General features: G+C 46.8%; 1 protein-coding gene across 10 annotated transcripts in view; it reads right to left on the bottom strand.

Moving 5' to 3' along the window:
* Positions 1–27,484, bottom strand: part of GIT1 (GIT ArfGAP 1) — a 534,945-nt gene that overhangs the window by 286,420 nt on the left and 221,041 nt on the right. For all 10 annotated transcript variants that reach the window (XM_078680041.1, XM_078680045.1, XM_078680044.1 and 7 more), the window contains exons 2-4: positions 24,488–24,621; positions 3,869–3,981; positions 2,920–3,025 (exon numbers count right to left, since the gene is read on the bottom strand). In XM_078680041.1, the coding sequence (XP_078536167.1) occupies positions 2,920–3,025; positions 3,869–3,981; positions 24,488–24,621 (353 nt within the window). The remainder of the gene's footprint in view (positions 1–2,919; positions 3,026–3,868; positions 3,982–24,487; positions 24,622–27,484) is intronic.

Raw genomic sequence — 27,484 nt, 5'->3', positions numbered from 1 at the left:
GTCCTACACGGATCAGGTTCCCCTGACAGAAAACATCAGGGAGGAACTTAGTTGGTGGCTGACCCACGTGGATGCCTGGAAGGGCCGGGATATCTTTTGTTCTCTCCCGGAGATTGTGATAGAGTCCGATGCCAGCCATTGGGGCTGGGAGGCTCATTGAGGAGTAGTCTCCACAGGTGGCAGATGGTCTCTTCAGGAGTTGTCTCTTTACATCAACTGCCTGAAACTTCTGGCGGGATCATTCGGACCCTGTCCCCCAAATCAGTATCTTGTTGTATCCTTCTTCGGATGGACAATATACTGGCGGTGCAATACATCAACGAGCTGGGGGGGCACAAGGTCCCCCATGTTGGTGGAGATCGATAAGGACTTCTGGTATTATTGCCTCTCACCAGATTTCAGTGATAGCGGAGTACTTCCCCGGTCAATCCAAAACAGTAGCGGACTGGAACTCCCATCACTTGAAGGATTACAGTGATTGGCAACTCCGCCCATCCTTATTTCAGATGATTCACTCGATCTGGAGTCCGTGTGCGATGGACCTGTTCACCTCGAGGCTCAATCGGCAACTGGAGATCATCTTCAGTAAGAGACCGGATCCCCTAGCGAAGGCCATGGATGCCTTCTCACAGGATTGGTCCACAACCTTGGACTATGCGTTCCCACCTTTTGTCTTTATCCCCAGGTTGTCAAATTAGTTCTACCGCCAAATGGCAGAGATTATCATGGTCACCCCCCTGTGCAAGGCTTAACCTTGGGTCTCCATGCTGTTGGAGGTGGTGTGTGATTGTCCTCTCCTTCTGTGGCCTCCGACGATGCTCCAGGATCCACAAGGGGGAGATGCATCCACCTATACTGTTGAGGCAACTATCCCTGATGGCCTGGAGGCTTTCAGGCAACAGTGGACATTGCCAGGAATTTTTGAAGCAGCTTTGGATTTCAACCAGCAGGCCTGGGCCCCTTCCACCAGGACGCTGTACACGTCAGTATGGTGAAGCTGGATGGGTTGGTGCGTGGAAAGGCATGTGGATCCCGTGGAGGAAGAGTTCTCAGGTGATACATTTTCCTTTCACACAAAAGTCTCAGAAGGTTTAACATACAGATCAGTAAACAATTTCCGATCAGCTATCTCGGCAGGCCATGCCTAAGTGGACAGCAGAATGGTAGGTATGAATCTATTAATATGCAAGCTGCTTAAGAGGATTCGGGTTGCAAACCCGCCTAAGGCCAAGTATTCCTTTTTACAGAATGTTTCTAAAGTCTTGACCTTGTTTGAACGATGGCCAGACAATTCACAGTTATCTAGGAAACAACTGTTGGCCAAACTGGCTATGCTCCTGTGCCTATCTGCTTGTCGACGCGTTTCTGATGTGAGGGTTCTCAACTTCACAGGTAGAGTATTCTCCCAGAATGGGTTTCATTTACTATTTCTGCTAGGACTGAATGTTTCCACGTTGCACTGAGCATAATGCTTTTCAGTCTAATGAGAAACTGTGTGTAGTTCAATGTTTAAAGGGGTATGAAGAATCCCCTCGACCCGTAAAGCCGGAGGGTTGTACAAGAGTATTAATTGCAGTGCAAAAGCCTTTCAAGTCTGTTACATCTGCCACTATTGCAAGATGGCAGAGATTGGTCACAGCAGATGCTGGTATTGACACACAAGTTTAAAGAGTTTTATTACAAACCTGTGTGAGATTTCATCTGTGGTTCTTGATAAGGGTTAAACTAGCATATAATCCGAAGCCTCCGGTCCTGTAATAGAATAAAAAATTTGCTAGCATTCACGCCAAGAATTCTCAATTCTATTAAGGACACGGAGGCAAGGATTATACCGTGATTATCATAACAGTGACGATTGATTACCCGCCCTTATGTTTGGGGTGTCTTCCACAGTTATTACTGGTTGCATTTCTGTTTCAGATGTAGAGCAAAAAGGGTAATGATCCTTCTCCAAGTTACTGGTCAAAGTTGACATTTCGTGTCCTGGTTCACGTTGAACACTTGTTGAAGTCGGAAATGACCACCTGCCGAGCTGTCGATGTTAGACGGTTGCAGATGTTAATGGCATTACTCGTTTTGAGGAAAAGAAAAAGGATTGTGTTACGTGAAAGGTCGTGGTTATAGGGACAGAGAGATTGATTGGTGGATATAAACTAAAGAATCATGAGAAATGTAGTTTTGTAGAATGTTGAACTTTTTTTATTGGCTGCTGAAATTTTGTCAGTAAAGAAAGAAAATGCATAATCCTCACCTCTATTGAGGACACCTTAATAGAATTAAAAATTCTTGGCGTGAATGCTAGCAAATTTTTTTATTTGCTGCTAGATAGAACAGTTGCTAGTAAGTTACAAACAGCCTATTTGGAGTCTATTTCTAACCCTACACTTTATCATACTAATTTAACTACTGCCACATTGACAACAGAATCGACATCAACCCACCTATGTGCTATATTCTTGAATTACAGACAAACAGGGATTTGTTCTTACTAGTAAGACATTAGTCACTTTATGTTATTTACAAAGTGGACTACCGCACCATACCTTCTAGAAAAAAAAAGAAACAACGCAAAATAATTTCTAAAATGCACTTCTTTTAAGAGTTGTTGGTACAGCAATTTGGCATGCAGAAACAATGTGTTTTATGCAACACCCAGAGTACAGCAATTTAGAGGCTCATAAACCTACTAATCCTAATTTTGAGTGTTTCTTACAAGTGTAACAGTGCACGTGAGCTATGATACTTTTATATTTAAACTATTCATCTCTAGAGCAAACGACTCCAGGTTGGTCAGGGTTCCCCTCTGTCTTTTTGTATTTTAGGTCACATATATGAGGTGTCTGGAGTGGGCAGTCAAGGAAAACAAAAAACAAACATCATGGGCATCCTTCTAAACATTTGTGCACACAACTCTGGTACCTTGCTGAGGTCTTTCGTGGTCACTCCATCGTCGTCGCGGCACGGCAGCTTGTGAACAAAGGCCAGCATTTGGTACTTGGCCCTGATGAACTCAGATTTGGTGGGGCTAGGAGAATATTGAGAAAGAATTAGAGGTTACACACAGAACTATACCAAAATCCTCCAAAGTCCACCAATAAGTACTGACGCTGTGTTACACAACTTGCTGGGACACCAATGAAACCCAATCATAAACGTTAATGAAAGGGCTCCAGACTTCCTAGTTCCCAGCTGGAGCTATTTTCAGGTACAGTTCCAGACTTACAGAGGTCACTAAGAGAGACTACTGAGGGTACACCATATGATCTATGTAGTTAAAGCTTAGGGTGCTCTTGGATAGCTTGAATTTTCAGCCTCATCAGTCCTAAACAATGCAGTATATGCATTTGGATGCAGCGAGGGGAAGCTGCATATCCAAACAAGCATGGAGAGACTTCAAGAGGGGCTCAGTGTCCCTAAAGGACACCTACCCATGTTTTCTGTGACCTTTAGGCATAGAGAAATGATGAGACTTGCCCTACACGATGTGGACTGCACCCCTCAACACCCCCTCCATTCCACTAGCAAAAAGACTTTGGGACAAGATAAGCACCAGGCTGCTGCCTGGAATGAAATGGGATGTTTCTACCACAAAAGGTGCTCTGTGGTAAGGACACTCATGCCCTCTTAGCTGCTTGTTCATGAGGTGTTCCTGCTCACATCATGGGATGCAAAGCCTATCGCCAAACTGAATCACTCGATGTCCACTCATCCTTTATTAGGTTGAATAAAAATAATGAGAAACAATCATGTCTGATGTTTAATAAATTGCAGGAGCAGGAATGCGGATAGTCTGAGAGGATACGCAATGTCACGTCACAATGAACAGTAAGGGATGCACGTGAAATGCCCTTCCGACAGGGATACTCACTGCACTTTGTCCTGAGGGTTTGCTTTCCGGCGACCGCTTTGCACCTGGGCTGGATCCAGTAGCGAGTGTTCCCATATAGAGTTGGCACCATTGCCAGCCAAAGTGTGTACCATCTGCAGAAAGAAGAGCAAAGCATGCAACAAAGAAAGATTAAAAAAGAGAAAAAATTAGAAGAGACAGGCACACTGGTAGAACTGTAACTGGGGTATCTAGGTAGGATTCAGATACCCTGACTGGGTACTATAGAAAAGGTAGTTGTTAAAGGGGTGGGGAGGAAGAGTTGCTTCTAGTATAAGAAGTGCCTCATTCCCACGAGGATGCACATAAGCAGCGAGAAGTGGCGATGGCAGATCCCATCAGATTATATGAGGAGTACCGATAATTTTATCCACTTGCCAACTTGGTGGTAAGAGAGGAAAGTGAAGTAAGCTGAAGACAGTATGAGAAGGTGTGTTCTGTGCACACATGCCTGCCTGTGTGTGGGTCAGTCTGTGCATATGTATCTGTTAATGTAGACATATTTATGGTCAGACCAGCTTAGCATAGCTCTATTCAAGGTTTTCTTACTATTGGAAGATGTCTTGCACTACGTCTGGGTGCAACTAGCATTTGTGACCAGCCAAGCATGGTCAGCAGAGCTTGTCCAGCCAAGCATTTAAAGATCCCCAGGTGTTTCACTATCTGCTAGATGCCCTAGTGCTTTAGCCAACTCCAGAGCTGCAGTGCCTCTTGGTACAGGATCCAAGACCTTACTTAGCACTGCTTGTTGCAGTACCGTATGGCAGTAGTGTTGTCTGTGATAACTTGCTTCAGCCTTCACTGGACAGTAGGAAGGCCTTCAACGCCAGGCAAATGGCCTGCAACTCCAACAGATTGATGTGGAGCCGGGATCCGCCAGAGAACAGAGTACTCTGTTTTCCGTAATTTCCAGGTGAACTCGTTCCAGCAGTGAACCATCCATCACCACTACAACAGAGAATTCTCCGTAGGATAGATTCAAATGTTACTTAGTCAACAATAATAGAATCTTATTGCTGAGCCAAAGTAGTTATTTCCCACTATGATGCATACACACTCACTCACTCACCCATACATTAATACATTTGTCTAAATACGCATGTTAAGTGGAATGAGAATAACCACAATCTGGAGCAAAGATGAAACTGGCCTGACTTAGGTCAGTTAAAAAAGCCCTCACTCACCGACCTGGTCGGTGACATGCTTCATCATTGGGCCCCACTAAAGAGGCAGAGTGCCTCTTTAGTGTGCTGCGACGCCAGAACTACTGTGGAGTGGGTTTTTGTGTAAAGGCGTGCAGTGAAATTAATGATAAAAGTGTCTTAAGTGTATCAAAAAATATACTTTATTTGTAGATCACTAGGACACAGATAAAAAGATTTGTTTATGTGTTAGGAATTTAACCAAAATTAACTGTTTGGTTAATTCCAACCATAAAGAAAGTCAGTCAACATGTTTCTGCCTATGAAATGGTGTAAGTTTACCAGGCATTCGTCAGGACTATTAATTGTGCTAAACCCTGGTGGTATGAGCACTCTAAGGCTCACCCTAACCTAGGGACGTGAAAGTGAAAAAAAGGGTTAAAAAGGTGAAAAAAGTGCAAAAGGGAAAGAGCAAGTGCTCATTCCTGGTTACTCCTGGTTTAGGAGGCTTGCCAAATTCAGGTTTCTGCACCTGGAGAAGGAAAAAGGACACATACATACATAGAAGACAGAACAAACATTAAGTAGCTGATCTTGTTCATAAACGTACATCTGTGGTGCTCCAAGAATGTGGGAGGACAGTGGATGGCAACTAAACAGTATTGTTGCGTATAACAAGAGGAAGAGAGAGGACTAGGTAGCTAGTCCGAGTCCCCGAGGGTTTATATGTGATTAATCAAAGAGGACTAGCTTAAGTTGACCAAAGTGTTGCAGTACTCTAATTAGTTCTGTCACGGGCACCTTGTTGGTGTATTCATGAAGCCCTCACCCACCAACCTAGTTGGTGGCATGCTTCATCATCGGGCCCACCCAGTGACACCTAGTATGTCCCGGGTGTGCTACGACGCCTGATTACAGCGGAGCTGGTATATTGCTGAGAGTGCAGTGAGTGAGGTTGAGTGAGTTGTGATTTAAAATGGCTTGGTGGTGGTCCCAGTACCCGAGGGTAAATTAAATTTTAATAACTGGGCCGTCACCAGCGGTTAAAAGTAAGGCTACAGGACGCGTAAGGGTGGCGAGTTACTGCCCCCTGAGTCCTTCAGATGGTCGACATGTTTCAGCCAGTGCCTTAGAGTATTCTGGCTTTCCTCAGGACCGTTTTTTAAAAGGTTTGGTGAAATAAAACAGACTTAGTGTTGTGGTACAGACTATGTGATACACTCACTAAGGCGTTTTTCTATTAGTGAGAGGGGGATTCCCTTCTCATGCATACGCTTTGGGTTATTAGCCAAGGCTTCCTGGAGGGAAGCGGTAAGGGGATGACCAGTCTTTCTGGTCAATGCCTGCCTTGTACCTGTTGTCCCGCCATCGTCCTCCGGTAGGAATACCTTTGCTCCCAGTGTGGCGGGGTTGTATGTGGCGGACTTTGAAGCCAGACATATCCTACCATCAAATAGACCATTCTACCCCTCCATACTGCTATGGAAGAGATACATCGACGATGTCCTGATGTTATGGGAGGGCAGTGATAATGAACTCGAGAACTTCTTAACCTGGATCAACACATTGGATCATAACCTGAAGTTCACACACACCACAAGCAAGACTGAAATTGTCTTCCTTGATGTGATCATTACCATGACTGGTACTGGCCTCTCAACTAAAACGCACTACAAGACCAAAGCCAAAAACAACCTGCTAGAGTTCAGTAGTTTTCATCCTCGCCCTCTTAAAGAAAACCTACCGTATGGGCAATAGTTAAGACTTAGGCGTAATTGCAGTGACGTGCATGACTTTAAGACACAATCTTCTGACCTCACCGGAAAATTACGAAGTAGAGGCTACCCACAAACTATTCTGAACAAAGGCTATAAGAGCGCGCAAACAACCACGTGAGGCGCTCCTTGAAGACAAAACCAACACCTCGGTTGATATTCCTCTCACCTGTGTGACTACATATAATAGCCTTTCCAACTTCATGAAGAAAACTATCAATAAACATTGGAAAATCATCACAAGTGCCAGAAAAACTTGGGACAAACCGCTGTTTTCCTTTAAGAAGGGACGTAGTCTGAAAGACACCCTAGTACATACACGCCCTAAAGAAAAGATACCACCGGTAGCACGTTCAGTGACGGACTCCTGGGGTTTACCCAAAGAAACTGGACACTTTCCTTGCTCAGACTGCAGCATGTGTCACCTGATGACACCATCAAAGACTCTAACACTCGAACAAGGAAAGGTGTGGACGCAAAAGGCACACACAAATTGTAACTCGCTGAATGTTATATACCTTATCACCTGCCCTTGCAACCTACGATATGTTGGGATGACCACACGAAAGGTTAAGCAGCGTATCTGTGAACACAGGAGCAAAATCAGGTGCAAAAAGATCACAACCAAAATGAGTAGACACTGCCTCGATAATAACCACACCACCAACGATTTATGGTGGACAGTGATAGAACAAATCGATGGGAGCAATAACATCACAAGTCGATTATTTGAAAAAGAACAGCGGTGGGTCTACCGGCTGCGGACCCACCTCACTGGATTGAATGACGAGATCCCATGGAACTCGGTGCTCAAATGACTTGTTCCTATGAGCAATCTGTTCATGCCTTGCACTAACCCTAATGACTAAAACCGTGTAGCCCTTTGCCTGTCATAGTTTCCTCTCATGAATGGTCTGTCCAACAGAGGTTTTTCCATCTGAACCCCTGTTTCTTGCGGTACACTGCTTATCAACTATGTTCATTCTGGCACCACTTGGCACCCAATGACGCTTTTCAGCATTTTATGCACTACCGGGACCTGACCGGCTACGCGTCTGCTTCATTTCACACCCTGTGACCATCTTGCACTATAAGTACTGTCGAGGACATCTCATCCTTGCATTTTGTCACTGCGCCCCCGAGCGCTATTTGCCCTATGAATGTAACTGTTGATTAGTGCTTTGCATATCCAACACAGCTCCAATGAGCCCCGTGTACTCCGTACTTTACACATTGTCCTGTTTTACCGCGCACAATTCTAGCGCCCTTTAGATCTTTAATTTGTGACTGTGCATTACGTTCTAGTACACTGAGTATGGCACTAAAGGTCCCCGTGTGATTCAATAAAGTTACCCAGCTTTGAACAGTCATTCCCAAACTACGCTCTAGTTGCAGAGAAATGCCGTCCCATGAGACCATCGGCATCATCTCCCGCAACTAGCACTGGCGATTGCCTAAACCGCACCGTCAGACCCAGCAAGCATCCGCGATTGGCTAATCCGCTATAACCACGCCCACCCACACTTGTGAGCACGCCCAACCCGGAAACAACCCGCTCATCGCGGCTTGGGATTTAATCTCACTCCTCGACCCCGCAGTCCATCGTCGGGGTCCGGTAAGAGGGAGTCACAGGTTCCAAGAGGGTGCCTGGCATCGAGGGCGTGAGTTGACAGACGACCACAGCGGCACTATTGAGATAAGTAACCACTTGGCAAATACCTGACAATACTTCTCATTCCTGCATTTAGGGTGTGCCAATTACGCCTCCACCCCCCTCCCGTGACCCATGGTGCAGATCGCAATTTTCCTACAAGTGAGACAATTTTAATCAACACCGCATTTCGTGACCGGGTCACTGACCTTTGGTCCATTGATCCCAACCCGGATCATATGCTCCCCCGTTTTTAACCCATTAGCTACTTGGCTCGATCTAGTCCACATGTAGCTCACTACACCCCCTAACATTAATGTTAGCTTCCATAAGGTACAGAGGCTGGTGATAACCATACTGTTTAGTTGCCATCCACTGTCCTCCCACATTCTTGGAGCACCACAGATGTACGTTTATGAACAAGATCAGCTACTTAATGTTTGTTCTGTCTTCTATGTATGTCCGTGTCCTTTTTCCTTCTCCAGGTGCAGAAACCTGAATTTGTCAAGCCTCCTAAACCAGGAGTAACCAGGAATGAGCACTTGCTCTTTCATTTTTGCATTTTTTTCACCTTTTTAACCCTTTTTTTCCCACTTTCAAGTCCCTAGGTTAGGGTGAGCCTTAGAGTGCTCATACCTTCAGGGTTTAGCACAATTAATAGTCCTGACGAAATGCCTGGTAAACTTACACCGTTTCATAGGCAGAAACATGTTGACTGACTTTCTTTATGGTTGGAATTAACCAAACAGTTAATTTTGGATAAATTCCTAACACATAAACAAATCTTTATATCTGTGTCCTAGTGATCTACAAATAAAGTATATTTTTTGATACACTTAAGACACTTTTATCATTAATTTCACTGCACGCCTTTACACAAAAACCCGCTCCGCAGTAGTCTGGCATCGCAGCACACTAAAGAGGTACTCGGCCTCTTTAGTGGGGCCCAATGATGAAGCATGTCACCGACCAGGTCGGTGAGTGAGGGCTTTTTTAACTGACCTAAGTCAGGCCAGTTTCATCTTTGCTCCAGATTGTGGTTATTCTCATTCCACTGACCTCTCTTTTTTTTGTTTAACTACCTCAACCGGGGATTAAGAGTGTGTCTTGAATCTCCCTACCTCTCTTCTTGTTGTCACATAAATACACATGTTACCAACACTGATTTCTAATAAAGTTATTAATCAACGTTCCATAATATCAACAATCCGTGCAAGTGCACTTTATCCTTGACGCTCAATTTTACTTGCAAAGGAGTCCACTTCCGATTTTCAGCATGTGGTTCAGCCAAGAGGTAGCGCAACATGAATGCCCAAATGTTGCAACACAATATCCTCCAGACTTGTCATCCTTTATATCTTTGAGAGTGTATTGTCATGCTCCTATACAAAGGTGTTGACGAGTTTCGACCTATTATAAAGGCCTCCTCAACACAACAAGGTCAAGTGTCCACACACTTGCTAAAAATAAAATCATCAACATTAATCAGGGGCCACTGTCTGTGTACGGTCACGTGCAACAGCTGACTCACATGTAAGCGAGGGAGTACTGTGTCTCCTTGCTTCCCTTATATTTCAGGAAACTGAGTCAGGACATCATCAGTCCCTTGGCCACACAGCAAGAGCAGTGAAACCTACCCAAGATGGCACCCCTGACAGCAGAGCAAGACACGTGACATCACACATCACCTGTCAGAAGAGGAGATGGCGAGTATGATGCTTAGATACTTTAGTGTCAGGTTTTATGACTATGATGCTGCATGGATCCCTGTGAGTGACTTTTTAGGTAAGTGCTCTGCAGACACGAGATATTCTTCTCATGTCCAGTTCACATTGACAAGTAGAATACATTACTTCCATGTAGGAATTTCCACGAGGTTGCCGTTGAGTCTCCGACTTGGACTCATTTCACCCCGCAGACTTCCGTGGAACGCAACATCCAGCTCTCCTCTGGATGTGTCAAACAATCGGTATCCGGTCACAATTATAAAATTAAGAAGTACGTCTCAACTTCCCTCGTTTACCTTTTGAGACACATGAGTGTATGTTTGGTAAAAGGTTCACTCTGGCTTCGGTGAGATGCTTTCCATAGTCTTCATTTGAAGAGCACCCTCCGTGAATACAAAGCAGCCTTTTGCACAGTACAACAGCTGATTCTTCATATGGAGATACTGGCAGATAGGTTTTTGTGGATGATACCTGAAACCAATGGACATGATTTTTCTTTCCTGTTTTTCTCCTTGGGTAGCATGCCAACCGTTCTTTTGCCCATCATGCCACCTCAGTTTCGGCCCCAGTGTATACAAATCAGGCTTGACCCTGTTCCAATAGGAACAGTTGAGCCTGAGCAGCCAGGCCAGGTACACCCTGAACCACAACCATAGACAGATTTTGTACTTATTGGGCCTCCTCAATCGGGCGTAGCCCGGTTCAAGTGGCACAGTGGTCACAGAACTCATGTCTTAGCCCGGTTCCAGTGGCACAGTGGGCACAGAACTCATGTCTATCAAAGTGTCAATTGACCTTGTGCCCGATCCCCAATTGTGGAGCAGATTCCGCAACTGGTCCCAGCACCCCCGCCCTGAATTTCCAAGGCCATAGGCGACCCTTCATCAGCTCAAGGCATATAAAGGGCCCCCTATGAACAGACAAACTTTAGCTGGTTAATAACACAGTTCCTCGGGTGGCGATAAAATGCTGAAAGATTTGATTTTCTTTAAGAAGAGTGGGAGGACATTTCTCGCCATGGCACCTTAAATAAATAAGCCTCTGCCACTCCATAATGAGAGCTTACATGTATCCACATTAAAAGTTTATTTATATTCACACTTACTACCGACAAAATACCTCTGAACTCAGAACTTATGCGCTGGGGCGGGAATGGAGCGCCACAGCCCACCCACACATTTAGTGCTTTTTAGTGAGGATTGTCAGCAGGACAGTTTGTTTTTGTTACTCTACTAGATTAGCAAGTACCAGGGACTGAAAAGATGGTAGCCAATTCCAAATGCCTCAGGAGATGTGTGTATGCATGGCTTGCCAGTTTTAGACCGAAGCAGCAAGGGTTGGGCAGAGTGACATCGGTCTTGTAGAATAGTGCGTTTTCACCGACAACTTATTCCAGACCACGTGTACTTCAAGCTATCTAAATCTCTTCATTTAATTGAAACAAACTGGCCGAGTGGGAGCCACTGGAATCATTTTAGTGGTGTGTAGACCTGACTCCCATTGAAACGAACTGCACACATCAATAAAATGAAAAAAAATGCCAATAATCAGTCTTTAAGAAGCCCTAAAAACGTATTTGTTAAAAGGTCTGAGAGCACCACATTTGGGCTCAAAACATGCATTCGAAAGATCGTATTCCACCTACACTTGGCCACTCTGCGACAAAGTGTAGCTGGAATTCAGCTCCAGTTTAATTTTTATTTTTAAAACAAATGTCTTTCACTGTTCTCGGGGCTGTTGAATGCACAACATGGTTTACAAGTAGCTCCATGTCATATGAGGCGACAACATTCAGTCAGCTTGTTTGCTAGCAGCACGTTGCATTCTGTGACTCATTGCAGTTTATTCTGTACCATTATAACGATGCTTTTAAAAATAGCATGAAAGGTGCTGTTGAATAAAAACCATGGCTGGCTAAAGCGGTCCCAGCTGAGAGTGTGCCTTCTGGCAGCTGTATAAACCTGGCATTGAGATACTTCCTGGATTTTTCCCGTTTTTTTTACTGTAATTCTTGAACTGTTGATTTCCAGCTGTGCTGCATCTGGTTTGTGAGGTAAACCTGCCCTTCTTCCTGTTTTGCATCCATTTTGTATGACTTGACACGCACCCTCGCTGCCGCTTCCAGTGCTGCGCCTGTTTTTATGCTGGACTGCTGCTGCTGTCTGCACAGAGTCTGTATTTTGCTTGGGAGGCCTGCACTGTTCAATCAATCAATCAATCAGAACATTTGTATAGCGCACTACTCACCCGGAGGGTCTCAAGGCGCTGGGGGGGGGGGGGGGGGGGGGGGGGGGGTCCGCTACTGCTCGAACAGCCAGGTCTTGAGCTGCTTCCTGAAGGCGAGGTGGTCCTGGGTCAGGCGGAGGTGGGTCGGGAGGGAGTTCCAAGTCTTGGCGGCCAGGTAGGAGAAGGCCCTTCCTCCTGTGGTGGCTCTTCGGATGCGGGGGACGGTGGCGAGGGCGTGGCTGGTCGATCGAAGCTGGCGCGTGGGAGCGTAGAAGTTGAGGCGGCTGTTGAGGTATCCTGGTCCTTGGTTGTGTAGGGCTTTGTGTGCGTGGGTGAGGAGCCGGAAGGTGATTCTCTTGTTGACCGGGAGCCAGTGCAGGTCTCTCAGGTGTCCGGAGATGTGGCTGCGGCGGGGGATGTCCAGGATGAGTCGTGCTGAGGTGTTCTGGATCCGCTGGAGTCTCTTCTGGAGTTTGGCGGTGGTGCCGGCGTAGAGGGAGTTGCCGTAGTCCAGCCGGCTGGTGACGAGGGCCTGGGTGACCGTCTTCCTGGTTTCGGTGGGGATCCATCGGAAGATCTTGCGTAGCATTCGCAGGATGTTGAAGCACGACGAGGAGACGCGTTGACTTGTCTGGCCATGGAGAGGGAGGAGTCCAGGATGAAGCCCAGGTTGCGTGCGTGGTCAGTTGGTTTGGGTGCGCTGCCCAGGGTGGGGGGCCACCAGGAGTTGTCCCAGGCGGAGGGTGAGGATCCCAGGATGAGGACTTCCGTCTTGTCCGAGTTCAGTTTCAGGCGGCTGTTCGACATCCATTTGGCTACGTCTGTCATCCCTTCGTGCAGGTTGGCTCTGGCGGTGGCGGGGTCGTTGGTGAGGGAGAGGATCAGCTGGGTGTCGTCTGCGTAGGAGATGATCTTCAGGTTGTGCTGACGTGCGATGGCTGCGAGGGGGCTCATGTAGACGTTGAAGAGAGTTGGGCTGAGCGAGGAGCCTTGAGGGACGCCGCAGATGACTTCGGTGGCTTCCGATCTGAACGGGGGGAGGCGGACTCTCTGTGTCCTTCCGGCGAGGAAGGAGGTGATCCACTCCAGTGCCTTCTCCTGGATTCCGACGTTGCTGAGGCGCTGTACTAGGGTGCGGTGGCAGACTGTGTCGAAGGCCGCGGAGAGGTCCAGGAGGATGAGGGCCGCTGTTTCTCCGTTGTCGAGCAGGGCTCGGATGTCATCTGTAGCTGCGATCAGGGCGGTCTCGGTGCTGTGGCTGGCCCGGAAGCCAGACTGCGAGAGGTCCAGGGAGCCGTTCGTCTCGAGGAAGGCGGCCAGTTGCTTGTTGACGGTCTTCTCGATGACTTTGGCTGGAAACGGGAGCAGCGAGATGGGGCGGTAGTTCTTGAGGTCGGTAGGGTCTGCTGATGGTTTCTTGAGTAGAGCGCTGAGTTCGGCGTGCTTCCAGCTCTCCGGGAAGGTGGCGATGTCGAAGGAGGTGTTGATGATGTCCCGCAGGTGGGGTGCGATGACAGCGTCGGCCTTGTTGAAGACGTGGTGAGGGCAGGGGTCTGTTGGAGATCCGGAGTGGATGGAGTTCATCGTGCGGATGGTGTCTTCGGTGCTGATCGGGGTCCAGGCGCGGAGGGTGGCGGTGGGGGGCGGTGGTTCGGTCGTGGCGTGCGTTGGTTGAGTGCTGAAGCTGTTGTGTATGTCCGCGATCTTGTTGTGGAAGTAGGAGGCGAGGGAGTTGCAGAGGTCTTGCGAAGGGGTGATGTCGTTGTTTCCGGCGTTGGGGTTGGAGAGCTCTTTCACGATGTTGAAGAGTTCCTTGCAGTTGTGTGCGTTGTTGTCCAGTCGTTCCTTGAATGCGGTTTTCTTGGTGGCGCGGATCAGCTGGTGGTGTTTTCGGGTGGCGAGCTTGATGGCAGTCATGTTTTCCGGTGTTGGGTCTCTGCGCCAGGTTTTCTCGAGTGCTCTGCAGTTCTTCTTGGAGCTCTTGAGTTTGTCGTTAAACCATGGGGCTTTCTTGCTGCGGGGTCTGCTCGGCTGGGTCTTCAGAGGGGCGAGGTCGTCTGCGCAGTCGCTGATCCATTTCGTGAGGTTGGTGGCCGCTTGGCTGGGGTTCGTTGTGCTGGTGGGAGGGTTCTTGCTCAGGGAAGTAGTGAGCTGGTCTGCAGTGATCTTGTTCCAGCTTGTGCGGGGAGCCTGTTGCTGGAGATGGTGGAGCGTGGTCCTTCTGTAGCTGAAGTGGACGCAGCTGTGGTCCGTCCATTGGAGTCCCGTGGCGTGGCTGAAGGCGATGTCCTTGCTGGAAGAGAAGATCGGGTCGAGTGTGTGTCCGGCGTAGTGGGTGGGGGTGGTCACCAGTTGCTTGAGTCCGAGGTTGGCGAGGTTGTCCAGCAGGGTGGTGGTGTTGCGGTCGTTGTTGTTCTCCAGGTGGAAGTTGAGGTCTCCGAGGAGGATGTAGTCGGTTGAGGGGAGGGCGAGCGGGCTGACAAAGTCGGCGATTTCCTCGCTGAATTGTGCGCGTTGTCCCGGGGGTCTGTAGATGAGGGTGCCTCTGAGGGTGGTCTTGGGGTTGACGTGGATCTGGAAGTGCAGGTGTTCGGCGGGTGCGAGGTTGTCGTCGGTGTTGGTCGTGATGCGGATGGAGTTCCTGTGGATGATGGCGATGCCTCCTCCTGTCTGGTTGACGCGGTCCCTCCGGATGATCTTGTAGCCGTCCGGGATGGCGATGGCGATGTCGGGCGCTGAGGAGGCGTTCATCCAGGTTTCCGTGAGGAAGGCGACGTCTGGGTCTGTGGTGTCGAGCAGGTTCCAAAGCTCGACGGCGTGTCTGTGGACGGAGCGGGTGTTGAGCAGGATGCACTTCAGGTGGGTGCTGCTGGAGTTCGGCTTGGTGGGTGCTGGTGTAGCGTGGGTCCGGTTGCAGGTGAACTTGCAGGAGTGGCAGCTGAAGGGTCCGTGGGTGCGTCTCGGTGTGGCTCGGTAGCAGCGCGGGGTTCGGCCGGTGTTGAGAGCGTTGAGTCGGTGGAGTCGTAGGTTCGTCTGGTCGGCTTCCGGCGGTGGGGGCCAGGGGTCCTGGCACTGGGCGCGGTCCAGGCGCGGACGGGCGCAGACGGGCTTACCTTTGGCACACCTGCGGCGCTCAATCGGTGCTCCCGCTGCGCGCGTCCGCTGCGCGGTCGCTCAGGGGGCGTCATAAGAAGGGGGACGGGAGGGCGGGGGACTGTTGCTTCCTGTGCTATACTTGATTTTTTCACATGGAGGCCTCACTGTTCCTGCCATGTGAGGTAGCCCTGCTCTGCCTCTTCCTGTGCTGTACTTGATTTGTGACGGAGTTCGCACGGTTGCTGCTGTGCTGAATCAGTTTGCCAGGTAATCGCACTGTGGTTCCCTGTACTGTACCCGTTTGTATGAGGTCTGCATTCTTGCTTCGTACGGTGCACTTGTTTTAGAATGTAGACCTGCTTTCCACAGTGTACTTGTATTATTTGAGGGAGGCCTGTACTAGCACCATTGTTTTCCATGCAGTGCTTGTTTTGCGATGGAGTTCTGCACCTGTTTTGTGTATTGGCAGCCTGAACTGCTGCTTTCTGGAGTGTACCCGTTTTATGTGAAAATGGGTTTCTAAAGCGGCCTGTGATTTTTTTATTCGTGAGTTAAACATGCACAAGTGCTGCCTGTTCTGTGCCTGCTATGTATCAAAGAATGCAATAACTAATCAGGAACTGGAACTGAAGGGACAGATTTGATGGACAAGGGACTGAATGGTAGCCAAAGAAAAGATACAAATAATGAGAGGAAGAAAGAAGGGCAAGAGAGGAAGAGGCTTATGGAACAAGAAAACATATGAATAAAAGTGGAAAATTTACAAATATGAGAAACGGTAATAGAGACAGAGGCAATAGAGAGAAAGGAGAAGGGATTAGATGGAGAAGGAGAAAGAAATGGAAAGAAAGCAGCTGAAAGCATATTAAACGTAAAGAGACGAATCAATCATGGAGAAGAAACTAATTTGAGAGAAAAGGGTGGAAAAAATAAAGAAATACAGGGAAAAGAGAACAAAGAAATGAAAGATGTAAAGAAAAGGGAAAATCCAGGGGCAGTGAAATAAATATATAGAAGTAACAAAGACACTGCAAAGGATATGGAAAAAGAGGATCAGTAATGACAGAGTATAGGAGAAAAAAAGATAGAAAAACTGGAGAAACAAGAGAAAAGAGAACAAGGGAAAGCGGAGAGAGGAACAGGTACAAAGCTGTATTGATTCATTTGTAAGACATCACCTAAACATCTCACTAATATCCCAGTAATTAGAGATTTGGAGCATTCTTGTGGTTCATTTTATACTGATCCGCAACAATCACCGATAGCTCCGTCCTGAGAGTAAATTAAAATGTTATAATTGCAAAGTGAACGGATTATGTTGAGAAGAATGTTGGCCGGCAGGTGACAGGTTAAATCCAAGTAAGACAGCTCAGGGCTTGACAACTGGCCAAAGAGATTCATATGAATCTTCCGATTTCAAATGATTTTATTAGGTAGTTTCAATAGAAAAACACAAACCGTCCAAGCCAGATTCCTCAATATGACAAAAGAAAACAAGTTACTTACCTGTAACTTTGGTTCCCCAGTATTGGTAACTTTCATAGATTCCCATGCTTTTGTATCATTCCCCGTCGTCGGAATGGGAGTCTCGGTAACAAAAATAACATAGCAGTAGGTACAAAAGAGAAACAAAAAGGCCTAGGCCTCATTCCCTTTTGTAGCATATCCGCCCCTTTTTGTAAAAGAGACCAAACTAAGCATCAGCCAATCAGAAGAGCCTCACCCCATAGAACCCTCCTGAAGGAACCTCAGAGCCTCAGATTTTCGTAGCCGTTGTGTAACAGTAACCACAGCTGCTGAAGGCTGAGCTTTACTCGGGGAGGAGGGTGGGTGCATGGGAATCTATGAAAGTTACCAACACTGGGGAAGCAAAGTTATAGGTAAGTAACTTGTTTTCTTGCCCCAGTATTGGAACTTTCATAGATTCCCATGCTTTTGTATCAGAGTAGCTAGCAGTAAGCAATAAAGCACATTTTGTGGCATAAATATATAAAGATCTCAGTATACATACTTTCATACGAGAATAAGAATATACACATTGGAAAAGCCATTTGTACTAACATGAGATACAAAATGTGCAGAAATAGGAAGGAGGGATAGGAAGGAAAGCTCACCAATCAGTGGAAGAGGTTCCTCAGGACTGCCTAGCCCACAGCCGTGTCCTCCTGAGTCAAGGATTCCAAGCAGTAATGCATCGTAAAGGTGTGTACGCTGCTCCAGGGCGCAGCTCTGCAAATGTCTTCGATGTGTACTCCCGCGAAGAGAGCTGTAGATTAAGCAACGGATCTTGTGGAGTGTGCTCTGATCCTTCTATCCAACGGTTTGCCCGCTGTTGAGTGGCAATATAGAATGGCACTGGCGATCCATCTTGCAATACTCTGCTTTGAAAGAGGAAGGCCCTTGCATGGACCACCAAAAGCAATGAATAATTGTGATTTGCGAAACCCTTTGGTGCGATCCAAATAACATTTCAAGCACCGCTGCACATCCAGAGAATGGAGTGACCTCTCTGCTGGTGTGGAAGGGTGAGGAAAGAATGATTTGAGAATCACAGGTTCATTTAGGTGAAAGTTTGAAGGCACTTTAGGCATGAACTTCGGATTAGTTCTTAAAATCACGGTATTTTTCTTGAACTGGAGAAAAGGTTCCTGTATTGTGAAAGCCTGCAATTCCCCAATGCGTCTCGCCGATGTGAGGGCAAGAAGGAGAGCCAATTTCCACGACAGAAATATCATGTCCGCCCGATGAAGTGGTTCAAAGGGATCTTTCATGAGCTGTTGGAGAACCAAATTCAAATGCCAAGTGGGAGGCGGAGGCCTCACCGGTGGAAAAACTCAGAAGAAGCCCTTGAGAAACTGCTTGATTATTCTTGAAGACCAAAGAGAAGGCCCAGATGCAGACCGCCTGTAGCGAGAGATAGCTGCTAAGTGAACTTTTATGGTTGAATGAGCCAATCCTGTTTTAGCCAAGGACAAGAGAGAAGGTAGAAGTTGATGAGGCTGAGAAGAGAAAGGGTCCAGACTTTCTTTCCTGCACCAAATGCAAAATCTCTTCCATTTTAAACGGTAAGTTTTATTCGTAAAAGGAGCTCTAGCTTGAGACAAAATCTCTTATTTGATTTGCGATGGGAAGGTTCATGAATTCTCGCTGTTCAGGAGCCATGCCTTCAGGTGCAAGGATTCTGGATCCGGATGCCAAATCCACCCGCTGGACATCGTGAGAAGATCCGGAATGGTCCGCAATGGAAGAGGAGGGGCGAGAGAAAACAGGTGAAGTTCTGTGAACCAGAACTGTCTCGGCCAAGCAGGGGCTATTAAAATCATCTTGCACGGCTCCGCTTTGATCTTCCCGAGAAGCCATGGGATCAACGGAATAGGAGGAAAGGCGTACACAAATGCTTTCGACCAAGCTATCGAAAGTGCATTCCCCAATGACCCTCGATGGTGAAGCTTGCTTGCGTAAAACCGGCATTTCTTGTTGAACGGAGTGGCAAATAGATCTATCAAAGGCTTGCCCATTCGTGGGTGACAGACGACATCCTGCTGAGTCTGTCCACCTTTTCGTTTAGAACACCTGGCAGATGTTCTGCCTGAAGCGATATCTTGTGAAGAATAGCCCATTCCCAAATCTTCTGGGCCTCTCGAGACACCGGCAGAGATCTGGTACCCCCTTCCTTGTTTATGTAATGCATGGCCATGGTGTTGTCCGTCTAGACGAGAGCCGCCGACCCCTGCAATCGTGGAAGAAACGCCTGCAGTGCTAGCCTGATAGCCCTTAGTTCTAGGAGGTTGATGTGAAGAAGACTGTGCGGGGGCAACCAATGCCCGCTGACCTGAAGATCCTGAAGCACAGCTCCCCAGCTGTCCAGTGAGGCATCTGTTGTTACTACTTGCGAAGCTGGATTGCTTACGAAGGATAGACCTTGGGAAAGGTTTCCCTGCTTCGTCCACCACAAGGTTGCTCTTTTCATTGCAACAGTAATCATCACTTTGTCGTCGAATGAGCCGTGAACTTGCTTCCATTGTCTGTCTAGCTGTTACTGGAGAGGTATGAGGGGGATGCATGAGGAGATCACCACCAGAAGGGATTTGTAACGGCGAACTAAAAGAGACTTTCTTTTCCTTAATTGCAGAGCCATGGATTGTAGTTTCGCTTGTCTTTCTAGGGATGGAAAAGCTTTGTTGAGATTTGTGTCCAAGATGGCCCAGAGGAAACGCGCTGTCCTGGACGGAATCAGAGATGATTTTTCCCTGTTGAGAGTAAGACCCGAATTCTGAAATAGGTTTGTACAAGCGTTGAAAGCTTCATCGCAGCTTCCCTGGACCGGGCCTTCAGCAACCAGTCGTCCAGGTAAGGGAAGGCTTGAAAATGATTTCTTCGTAAGAAAGCCGCCACCGGAGCCAGCACCTTGGTAAAGATCCTTGGGGCAGAGCGAAGGGCAGAATCCTGAATTGAAAGTGGCGCTTAGCTACTGTAAACCGTACAAACCTCCTGTGAGCTGGGTGAATGGGTATGTGAAAATACGCATCTTCGAGATCGAGCGTGGCCATGAAATTCCCTGGATTGATGAGACGCAATATGTCCTGAAGCGAGACCAGCCGAAAGGATTGTGAAATGAGATAGATGTTGAGCTCCCTGAGGTCTAAAATAGGGCGCCATTTCTCGAACGTCTTCTTTATTAGGAAGATCCTGGAATAGAATCCTTCCCCCTCTTTGAGAGAAGGGTACCAGCTCCACAGCGCATCTGATGAACTTCGAGCTGCAAGAGACGCAGATGTTTTGATGGAATGGCAACAGGGGGCTTGGATGGTGGGATTTGTGTGAACTCCAACGTATGGCCCTTTCGAATGATGTTGAGCACCCACCGGTCCGATGTTATCTGTGACCAGTTGTGGAGGTACTGAGATACCCTGCCTCCTACAGATGTTGTTGTGGAGGTGGGTACAGTAGGCAGAGCCAGAACGCCGCTATTGCCTCTTGGACGCATCACGTCTTTGGCGGTTCTGCTTTCCTCTTGCATTCGATCTAGAGAAAGACGAAGCTTGGCCTTGTTTTTGGTGATAGGGCTGACGGTATGATTGCGATGTCGATCCATAAGAAGGGTACCTTTGCTGTTGATATGAGCCTCTATATGTATTGGTACTACTCCCTCTGGCACCTCTGAAAGGAGCTTTCCGGTATTGAAGCGTCCCAAGAGACCTAACCGTCTCGGTCTCCTTCTTTATTTCTTGGAGAGTATCATCTATGTGTTTACCGAAAAAATGCCTCTCCATCGAAAGGGAGGTCCAAGATCTTATTCTGGATCTCCGGCCTGAACCACGTCGCTCTGAGCCATCCTTGGCGGTGCAGAACCGCTGCACCCGCTAGTGAACGAAAAGCTGTAGTGGCAATTTCCATAGCACAAACTATCACTTCAGCCGATGTTGCTTCTCCTTCAGGCAGTATTTTCTTGGCTTCACCCTTTGCCTCCTGGGGAAGCTGATGCAAGTAAGGTGAAAGGTCACACCATAACTGGCGATCATATCTGCCCAGTATCGCCAAAGCATTTGCCGCCCGGACCAGGAGACTAGCCATTGAAGAGAATCTTTTCCCAGCGTTATCGAGTCGTCTGCCTTCCTTATCAGGAGGAGTAGTAAGGGGTGCGGGACTTCCTCTGTGCCGCCTGCGATATCACAGAGTCCGGTTTTGGGTGTCCAGTCAAGGACGCCTGACCATCCCCAGGTGCCTTATACTTCTTTTCCAGGCGTGGCAAGACCGGAACAACAGTTGCTGGGTTCTTCATAGCCTTGAGACCCTCACTCCACACATGCTCCACGATGGGTATAGATCGGGTTACCTTCTTATATGGCTCCTTAAAGTCATAGAGAAAACACTCCGTCTGAACAGAAGGCATAGGCAGCAGGAATCTGCTAGATGCTCTCTCCATTAACTTATGGAACCCCCCCCCCCCCCCGACATCTGCTGGGGGAGAATCCACCGGGTCTGGACAAGGTGACGCTGGGTACGGGATTACATACTCATCCCATTCTAAACCCTGATTAGGTCTGCCATCAATATCCTGATCCTCATCCGAGGAATCATCCTGTACATCCGGTTGTGGTAAAGGCATATTCGGAGCAGGTGTTTGAGGCTGAGAGGACACCTGGGTTGGCAACTCTGGAGACATGACCACTGGAGTGGTAGGGGCAGGCAAAGCTTTATCTGCTGGGATAGAGGCAGGCTGAGATGTCACCCGAGAGAATCTTGTTTTATATTCCTGTAGCATGCCATGGAGATCCGCCAAGAGAGAGGAAGGAACAGACACCATCTCTTGGCCTGTAAACTCCGGACGTTGAGAAGAGTACTGGTAAGAACATTCATGAAGAAACTCGCCTTCAGAATCTGTTTCTTGACATTTTACTAGCAGTTGAGATGGGCTGTTCCCATACCCAAAAGAGTCCTGATCCTCTTCATCAGAATCCTCTTCTTCCTCTTCCAGCAACAAAGCGGGAGGCAAGGGGGCAACCCTCCTTGGAGACGTCATGTCCAGAGTTATCCTTCTCAAGGAAATAGTGATTTTCTCCGTCGGTACTGTGGTCGATGAAGAAGATACATCTAAGCTAGTCGTCGATGTCGTCAACGGAAGAGTCACCGTCGACGAACGGATTGCCGACGACGAGATTGGCATCGTCGACACTGTTGTCGACTGTATTCGGCGTCGCCATGGTTGTCGTCGAAGCACTCGTCAGCGACACCGTCGTCGTCATCACTGTCGATGAAGTCCTCGCCGACACTGCCGTCGTCGATATCCCCGTCGACGTTCTCGTCAACGTCGCTATCACCATCGTCGACTATCCTGTCGACGTCTCCTGTACCGTCGACGAGCGCGTCGACGGTACCACCTTAGATACCTTGGATTTCGACGCCTTCGTAGACGGAGCCTTCTGTAGCATCGTTGCCGACTTGGAGCTTTTCTCTGACTTCTCAGATGACAGAGAAGATGGTTTCTTGAAACCTGTAGCAGCCTTCAACACTCCTGAAGGCGTAGATGGACCTTCCTCTCCTTTGCACCGTGATGAGGAGATTTTACAGGACTTTGGCACTTAGACTCTCGGGCGGTCTTTTTTGAGGCCTTTGCTGGACGCTCCACAGAAGATGAAGGGGAAACACTACCCCTCTTGACTGACCTTCTGGATGATGTAGCTGAAGAAGAATCCTCACTGTCACTTGACACCGTCTCTTTCCTGGACTTCAATTTCTGGAGCCAAGTGAGGAGGTGACCCTCACAATCCCAGAGAGTCTTTGTAGAAAAGGTGCAGCAGATCTTGCAGTCCGCAGCTTTATGATCAAGATACAGACAGTAAATACAGTCCTTATGCCTGTCCTCCACATACAGCCTTTTCTTGCCACAGGTGGAACATGACTTGAAAAGAGCCTTCTTCTCCTTGTCAGGCATTTCAGAAGAAATACCCAACAATCCTGAAGAAAAAACTGAAGAAAAACCTCAAAAGAGTAGAAAATGAGCAGAGCTCAAAGGAGACTCCCTAAGCACAACTTGCAGTAGAAAATCTGAGGCTCTGAGGTTCCTTCAGGAGGGTTCTATGGGGTGAGGCTCTTCTGATTGGCTGATGCTTAATTTGGTCTCTTTTACAAAAAGAGGAGGATATGCTACAAAAGGGAATGAGGCCTAGGCCTTTTTCTTTCTCTTTTGTACCTACTGCTATGTTATTTTAGTTACCGAGACTCCCATTCCGACGACGGGGAATGATACAAAGGCAATGGGAATCTATGAAAGTTCCAATACTGGGGCAATGGCAACTTTGAAGGTTAATGAACTGCTGCAGAGATATGTAGGTCTACTGTGTACAGCCATTCACACATTTTATGCAGCAAACGTGTTACTTTCAATGCATTTTTACTGATATCGTAACCTTTTATTGGCAGGTTACACGCACAGATTATGTGCTACTTGAAAAATCTGTGTATGAGCAGACTACAAGATGGGCAAGAAGTACATTGTAAAAACTTGGTAGATGTTTCGTTTTTGTGATTTAGGGTGTATTGCAAATCAGGATGGAGAGTGTCATGAGGGCTCTGTAGATGGAAGTAGTTGTCCATGATGCACTTTAGGACTGTGGAGCTTTGTAAGCGCCATCTTGGAATCTCGGTACTGTGATTCCTGGGTGCACTGCAATCAGATTACAGATGCAGAAATGAAAGGAGTAGACCACCATAGCCTATGGATATTTGGAGACCATGTAACAATGCAAACAAAATATTTGCATTGTTAGTTTCACAGATGTCTTAGCACTGCTAAACTAGTGTGGCATGTAAGTCAACAATGAGGTGCACAAGAACTCACTTGATGTGTTGGTGGTGGAATAGGTCCGATTATTTGTGTAAACTAATACAGGATGGTTGTATCCGTGCTTATAAAAATAATGGATGACCATTTATGCTATGTCTGGGCGTTTGTGGTTTTTGCCTGGCATTTGAAAAATTGGGCCTTAGAGGCTGGTTGGCACATCTGAGGTCATAACTGAGCATATCATGGTTATGCCTAGATACTGGAAACTGCGCTTAGGCATGCAGTATTTTACTTGCAAATTTAAATATCTACTTGGATGTATGTTCTCTGTTTGGAAATGTTACATCTTTACCCAGCATATCATTGTGGCACTCTATGTAACGTACAAGTCACAATCAGGCTATACATTTGTTGTCTTTAGTAACCTTTGGGTTTTTAATTGATATTGCACCTATTGTAGTTTATTGTCAGTAATGTCACTTTCTGTGGCTCCTTCAGAGGCAAAGTTCCCACGATCAAATATCCTTCGAGGTCTACAGGACAAAGGTGATGTAACTGCCATTAACTGATGTATGTCGTCACTTCTGCTACCCCAGGCACTTTGCTGAATTGAGATCAATGCCTACCTACATTGGGGAGAAGGGCCAAGTTCTGAGTTGGCAGTAGCATATATGGAGGCCCCACGGCCTATACCTACCTGTAGCAAGGAAGAGGGCCAGGAGCTGTGCCGCAGATGCTTCACCATGGAGATGTGGCGACCAAGGCTCCGGTGCACGCTACAACACTCATCGCATATCAAGACACCGCGGTTAATGGAGGCCCAGCCAGGATCTGAGAAAACAAAAATGAACATAGATATATATATATTTTTTTTTTAGAAAGGGAGGTGGTTTGATACTTGTGGGCCAATGTTATACCCATTAACTTTATGTTCCATCTTCAGTTTGCATTCATTGGTTTATTTGTACTTCCATTAATTTGCATTATAGTTTCACCAAAAAAGCTGATGCAATATATTTACACTCTTCTCAAAATAATCTCTTATAAGAAATGATATATACATTATTGCATTGAAGATCGTTCTCTGACAAATCACAGTTCATAATTACAACTTGTTGCTGATTACCTGTGAAAATTACAAAACTTGATGCAAAGGAAAATAATGGTTGCCATATAAACTAAAGACTAAAGACACAGCGCCACCCTAATGCACCCCAAAAGTAGGTCTCTTGACGTTAAAGTAAGCTTATGGGTGATTTTCAGTAGTTATTTCTTGTCTTGACTATAAGGTTTCTTAATGGAATTTTTTCAAAGAATTTCTGTGTTTTCAATAATTGTTTTGCAAATTATTGAACATCAAGGTTTGTGTTTTATAACTGACCACCATCACATGTCGATTCACAAACTCAGTGGTCAGCCTTGAAGTCCTAAAGACCACGTCACTATGTGATTCGTGAACTAACGAATTACAGTTCTTACTATTTGTTTAGTAGTCCAGCTGTTTGAGTTGCACTGTATTGTGGTTGTATTTATATAACCCTTTGAAATCCTGATTAAACACTGAAGTGCATTAGCAAAGGGGCTGCATGCCACACTGTAGGGGAGAATTTAGCTGGAAGAGTGTTGAACTGCCAGGTGGCCTATGGGGAGAGTATTTTGGTGTTATGCCTCACTGACCACATTAGTTCTTAAGTGTGTAAGTAGATAGGTGTACAACACCCGCACTTGACATTAATTTATTGTCGCGCCTGCTTGAATGTGTCTCTATAGTCCACCCAGGAGTGATAAAGGAGAAACATGCACTGGATCAGACGGCCATGGTGTCCTCCAGGTGGATCAGCTGAGCAACCCACAGGCATGCAAAGGACACAGGTACCCTTGGTAACTGATATAACGAGCACACCCATGAAAATCAGATCGCCCAAATGCACTGGTTACAGGCTACCAGGGTAAAACTCTACCACCCAGGAGCAACAGGTGAGCGTCTCACATGCATTCACTGGACACAGGTAGCCATTAGACGTGACCTAATGAGTTCACCCAGCCATTAGACGTGACCTAATGAGTTCACCCAGGTGTGATAAAGTAGAAGCTAACTGAAATGTGACTGCTAGTTGCTGGGTAAAATGCTCCCACCTACGAGTGACCCAAAGGCATACAATGGATACGGGCAGCCAGGGTAAATGATGCACAGAATCCATCCAGGAATACCCCACGGACAAGTACAGGAGAAACGCATCCTAAATAAATGATACTTAAAGGCTTTCCAGCTGTAGAGCATTCCGAGGTATGGTTACAAGCAGCCGAGGACCCGTGGTCATGACTGGGTATGAAGGCCAACAAATAAATACAACTAGTCAACCTGTCAAGAAAACAGACAAACAAAGGCAGCAAATTACCAAACGTAGAGTCTGAGATCCCATGCCCAGCTCTTAAAATTACATTCAGATTTGCTTCATCGACAATTAGTAATGCCAGCATAGTGTATAAATTATCACGCAGAACTAATTGATTTTCCTCAATATCGTTAAACAATCAGATCAAAAATCTGAAATGAAGAGCCAAAGCTAGATGGGCCACGTTTACGAAATTTAGCGCAGATTCATCACATGGGTCAAAGGTTATTAACAAAAAAATATGACGGTTTCCATGGAAGGACCTACATGCCACCTGCTACAGGGGAGCTATCACTTCTCTCAGACAGAGAAACACGCTCTAAACCAAACAACTAGAAAATAGTAGTTTTGTAACATCACTGTTGGATTTAACAGTAATTTGTGAATACTATTTTTCACTAATCGTATACTCACACAACACAATGCTCGACCTCGAATGCTGCCGCAACAGATGAAACGCATAACCCCCGCAAGTGCCCATTCCGTGGTGTGGTATTCCATGACATGTCATACTAGAACTTATGATGTCAATGGAATCTCTGGGTGAGTGTTGGATTAGCGCTGGGCTGCGGTTGGAAGAAGACGTGCCTTTTACTGTGGGTGTTAAGCTGTTCTGCCTTTCCAATAAATCTACATACTGGAACCCAACTACGTGCTTGTGTTAATTTATGACACAAATACTGGCGACGATCGGGATCAGCAATTACTGATGCGAAAGGAAGCAGAATCACGACAGAACAGCGTTCACATGAAGCTGCCACCTTCATAAGAAATTGACGGTTTTTCACCGAATTGGGTAAAGTACTACCACTCGAATTTCTCTCTTAGCCTGCTCAGCGAGGTTTTTATTACAAATCTCTCGTACTTTTCACCCGCTCACCTGTTTGCCGTTAAGCCATTCAAATTGGCTGAGAGTTCCAGCGCGGCACGAAGAAGAACACAGCTCGTCATTTCTTGACGTTCACATCTCTCTGCCGCAGAAACAAACTGCAAAGCATTGTGGGTACTAACCTTCAACCCAATGACGCACTGACGTCACAGGCGTGCCGCCATTTTGAAATCCATCGAAATTCATCGAGGTAAACAGGAAATTCTCCGGACATTACCGGTTTTTGCATCTTTACGAGTATTATTTACAAATCGAGTGGGCAGTTACTCAACAACAATTTAGAGGTACTAAAAAAAAAATTAAAAATAAATAAATAAAAAAAAAAAACTTTTTTACATACTTATGAAATCCATATTATAAATTGCTATATTGGAAAAAGAAATGTCGAACATTGCTGCCCCCCCTCATT

The sequence above is a fragment of the Lissotriton helveticus genome, chromosome 3_1 (genome assembly GCF_964261635.1).
Source record: "Lissotriton helveticus chromosome 3_1, aLisHel1.1, whole genome shotgun sequence".
Taxonomy (NCBI): Eukaryota; Metazoa; Chordata; class Amphibia; order Caudata; family Salamandridae; genus Lissotriton; species Lissotriton helveticus.
The sequence above is the reverse complement of the archived record's forward strand: the minus strand, read 5'-3'. Positions and strand labels throughout refer to the sequence as shown.